At 43.3% G+C, this 5050-nt stretch overlaps 1 protein-coding gene across 1 annotated transcript; it reads left to right on the plus strand.

Annotated features, from left to right (window-relative positions):
• The first annotated feature begins 217 nt into the window (after window positions 1-217).
• Window positions 218-661, plus strand: LOC141661262 (uncharacterized). The gene has a single exon (XM_074468246.1). The coding sequence runs from the start codon at window positions 218-220 to the stop codon at window positions 659-661; it is 444 nt and encodes a 147-aa protein (XP_074324347.1).
• The last annotated feature ends 4389 nt before the right edge of the window (window positions 662-5050 follow it).

A 5050-nucleotide genomic window follows, 5' to 3' on the forward strand; every position in this document is an offset into this window, starting at 1 on the left:
TTGTCTTAATCACCCCGGAAGGGCATCATTTGATGATTATCGTCCACTTCAAATTTTATGTCACTAACAATGATGTTGAGTATGAAGCATTGATCAATGGTTTGAAAATAGCTCTAGAAGTGGGGGTTGTGAACTTGATTACTCGGAGTGACTCTAAGTTAGTTGTAAACCAAGTCAACGGAGGTTTCCAAGCCCGAGGACCCGGACATAGATATATATGAGATGTGCGCAGCGTCTACTGGAAAAATTTGGAAGTGCCTGGCTAGAAGGTGTGCCAAGGGAAGATAGTAATGCTGATGCCTTGGAAAAAATGGGGTCGCAAATGGACAACGTCCAACTTGGGCAAATTCCTTTGGGAATTCAAGAAATCCCAAGTATTCCAGAAATAAGGGTGTTCCAGACACAGGAGATCCCACAAGAAAATTGGATGACCCCCATTCATAACTATATTCGAAGGGGAGCTTTGCCAGAAGACAAGCTACAGGCTCGATGCCTTCGCTACCAAGCTACAAAGTACGTTGAATATGATGGGGTATTGTATAAGAGAGGGTTTAACCAACCACTATTACGTTGCGTGGATCTGGAAGAAGGGAATTATATTCTTAAGGAGGTGCACAAAGGAATTTGCGGCAATCACCCGGGGGTGGTTCGTTTGCATTGAAAGTCCTCAGACTAGGATATTATTGGCCAACCATGAAAGAAGATGCTTTCAAGTTTGTTCGAGCTTGTGATCGCAACCAGTGATTCGCTAATTATTCCAACGCCCCGACAACGTCTATTACTTTATTGGCAAGTCCTTGGCCTTTTTCCATGTGGGGGATTGATCTCATTGGAGAATTGCCCAAAGCTAAGGGGGGTGTGAAGTATGCCATGGTGGCTGTTGATTATTTTACCAAATGGGCGGAAGCTATGCCACTGGCCACGATCATGACAAAGAAAATAAAAGACTTTGTTTTCAACTCCATAGTCTGCAGGTTTGGTATTCCATATAAGCTCATCTCAGATAATGGAAAGCAGTTTGATAATAAAGAGTTAAGGAAGCTTTGTGAAGACTTGAACATCAAGAAAGATTTTGCTGCGGTCTACCACCCGCAAAGCAATGGTCAGACATAAGCCATAAACAAGATTATCAAGCACACCCTAAAGGCTAAGCTGGAAGAAAAAAAGGGAGATTGGCCAGAGGAGATGCCCATGGTTCTTTGGTCTTACAACACAACTCCTAGGTCGACCACTGGAGAGTCCCCTTTCTTGTTGATGTACGGGTATGAGGCTATGATCCCCGTAGAAGTAGGGGCCGGATCTCTACGAAGGGATTTATTTGTTGAGAAAGATGCAGAAGTTAACTAGAGGCTCCACTTGGATTTGCTGGACGAAGCCAAAATGAATGCTCAGTTGAAACTTGCGGCATACCAGCAGAGAATTGCAAGGTATTTTAATAAGAAGGTGAAGTCCGTGCCATACAATGTGGGAGATCTTGTGTTGCGAAAAGTCATGCCGAACACCAAAATAGCCCAACATGGAGTGCTTGGAGCTAACTGGGAGGGACCATACAAGGTCAAGGCTATACTTTGGACCGGTTCCGGCATCGGGAGTGGATTCGATAAGAGTCCAAAAAACGAGCTAACGCGAGTTTTCGCTTGGAAGATTTGGATGACAAGCTTATTCCCCGGGCTTAGAATACGGAGCATCTACGGAAGTATTATTAGTAGGGTGTGGCTTTGGCCCCATCGTTTCTATGATTAATTCCTATGTAATAGACTAGTAGCAAATAAATTCCTCCTAGCCTAGGGGGTAGTATACATGACTACGAACCTTGGGACTAATAGAAGGATAAAATTTTCAAATAATTTCCCCACAGAGCATAGTAGCCATGGGACTGGTGTAATTCTTACGCTAGAGCGCATTATCAATAAAAAGAAAAAGTTGATTCAAATTGCTTTGGCTGCTTGGCATATAAACTGTAAGAAAAACTTAGGGCGCGCCCTAACAAAGTCCATAATATGGAAAAAGTTATTTATACACTAATAGAAGATATCCATGATATGGTATGGCAGCAAAACTCCATTATTGTATTAGGGAGTATGCCCTCTAAACCAGAAGTTGTAAAATCTGCTATCTAAGAAAATATGTAAGAAACCAGAGACGCGCCCTATGGTAAGGCGTGCCCAGTGTTAAAAAATTGTTAATTCATGAATGCAAGAACACGCCTCTATAAAAGGACGCGCTTCAAAATATGACACACTTAACAAATCTCGTCAAAAGAATAAAGGTGTGTGGCTCTTTGGAGAAAACTAAGGCAAAAAATCTAAACAAAACAAGGCGCGCCCTGAAAGTCTTATTCATCAAGGCGCGCCATTAATTTGGTACTAGAAAGATTTTGCAGAAGAACTACTTGATCAAAAAAATAAAGATGAATGAAACTGAATGATAGTCACAATGTAGATAAAAGAGTAGCCAAGAATATAGTCATACAACTTTGCACAACATCAAAAGAGGGCTGGCTCCTCAAAGTATTTAAGATCTAGTACGAATGCAGTTTAAACATAAGAATAAATCAGGGCGCCCCCTAAGATTCACCAGTTGGAGGAATGGACTGAAGAGGAACTGAGGGGTCAACTTCAGGCGCGTCCTTTTCAGGTTCGTCTGTAGGTGCGCCCTCAGCCTCCTCCAACCCAAGCTCAATCCTCTTTTCTCGAATCTCCTTGGAAAAATCCCTCTTGAATTCTGCCATTTCAGCTACGGTTTCTTCACCGAACTTCTCAAAAGTGTACTCAGGATCGTTCGCCACAAACCCGATCCTGTAGAAGTGGAAACAGTTGGCAAAAGCATCACCTGTTATAGTCCTTCTTTCCTCCATCCAGCCATTCCTCTCATGATCTTCAAGGTATTCAATCCTCACTTTTACATCCGCCAACTCTATGTGAAGAAGTTCAACCTTTTTGTTGGCTATCTCGAGCTGAGAAGTCGAATTTGCTACCTCGCCTTTAAGGAAAGATATTTCAGAGTCCTTGGCCTTGATGTCTTTGGAATGGAGGAAATCCTTATCCTTGAGGGTATTTTGCAGAACGTTATTGTCTCCTTGAAGCCTCTCCAGGCGCGCCCTTTCCTCCAAAAGCTTGTCCACCACTTGATTGGAGTGAATGAACAATTGGCAAGATGCCTTAATAGAAGCTCTGGTGGCGTCCTCCAAGCTCATGGCCTGCCAATGCTCTACCTCCTCATCTGTGACATGAAGAGAGCCTAATGGGCCAAGACAATTCAAAGCGGCAGAGGACCCTGAAGGTGCGCCTTCCGTCCTTGGCCTTTTGGGCGCGCTTTGTCTTTCAGTTAAGTCAATCACTGACTTTTTTGGGACATGAGTAGGAACAGGAGTGGGAGCAGGAGGGGAAGCTTAGGCCTTGGGGGCATCCTTCTTTGGATTGGGCTTAGGCTTGTCGCTTGGACGTGCCCCGAATGACTTAGGAATATTGGGAGGAGCCATTTATGCACAAAACATGTGACAAACGTTAGTAAAAGATAGCAATAAGGCGTGCCTAATCGTGGGGACGCGCCAAAACAAGGCTGCTAATAGAGATTATAGACATGAGATATGCAAAGAAATAATTAGTAAAGATAAAAACATATACGAGATGCATAAGTATGAATGTGTAATCTATAAAGCAAACAGTTAAAGGTATGAGGCCCCTGGTAAAGGGCGTGCCCTAGGTAAGTGACGCTAAATCAATAATGATATGCAATGTTAAAACTAGCGGTTAATGTTACCAATGAAGGGCACACCCATAATAGGGGACGCACCGTAAAGGCATAAAATAATCAAACCTGAGGGAATCTCGCTTTGAAAGGAGCTGTCTTCCACTTCCTCATCCTCTTCCTCAGCTTCTTCATCACTATCTAAATCAATAACCCGAGAAACAGGAACACCTTTTTCAAAATTTTATAAATTTATGCTTTACTCCCACTTGGTCAGAAAGGATTCCAACTCACATCAGATTGGTCCTGGTGACCAATGTTTTTAGATTCCACCTCTCGGCAGCCTCTGAGGAGGGCTTCTGCTCGCCTTTTGGGCGCGCCCTCGAGTGTTCTTGCCACTGGTTTGTCTGAGTAAAAGCAATGTTATGAGAAATAGAAAATGAATACAAGATGAGAAAAAGAGAACGAGAAGGCGCGCCCTTACTTGGAGATGTGTTGAATCTAATTCTTATCCTGGGAACATCCTACAAATAAAAAAAAATTTCCTTCCAAGCTTTCTCATGGCTGAGCTTTCCAGAAGAGAAGCCCTTCTTATTATGTTGTTTGTCCATGACCAAATAATAGTATCCATGATCATACTTTCTTAGACTGAAAAAATGACTTACTTCGGCCATTGAGGGCTGAGGAAAACCTAAATCTGTGTAGAGGATGAATAAGGCGAGGACAAATTTGTAGCTATTGGGGGAAAGTTGGAGTGAAGCTATGTCGTAGAATTCAATCACTTCTTTAAGAAAAGGATGTAAGGGCACGCCCACACCTAATAAAACCAGCTTAGGGCTGGTTGCCATTCTAGGGATCCTGAAGTTTCTCCCATAGTTGAAAATGTGGGGCCGCATCATGCTAAGAGGGCGCACCCAAATGCCTTCCATATTATAAAACTCCATCAGCCATTCTAGTTGCTCATCGGAACAGGCTGAGGGAAGGCCCACACAAAATAGCTTCCCATGCTCTTTTCTAAAACATTTCTTCACAGCTTCATTGCACGGTTCGAACTCGTCTCAGTCGAAGTCTAACTCACTGTCAGAAACTTCCCAATGCTGTAAAGGGATTGGAGAAGGTTCAGGAGAGGTGGAAAAATGGAGAGTATCTTCATCAAATAAATTCATTTCATCACGAAGGGGCGATGAATTCACTTCAGGCGCGCCCTCTGATTGCTGGGACAAGGGCGCGCCCTCAGACTGTTGTGGAGAGGGACTTGAAGAAACAGCTCTATAAGAGACCTTGGAGGGTCCTACCCCAATATTCACTCCATATTCGGTCCCCCTATACCTCTCTACATTCAAACTTTCCAACCAATCAT

The sequence above is a fragment of the Apium graveolens genome, chromosome 5 (assembly GCF_009905375.1).
Source record: "Apium graveolens cultivar Ventura chromosome 5, ASM990537v1, whole genome shotgun sequence".
Lineage (NCBI taxonomy): Eukaryota > Viridiplantae > Streptophyta > Magnoliopsida > Apiales > Apiaceae > Apium > Apium graveolens.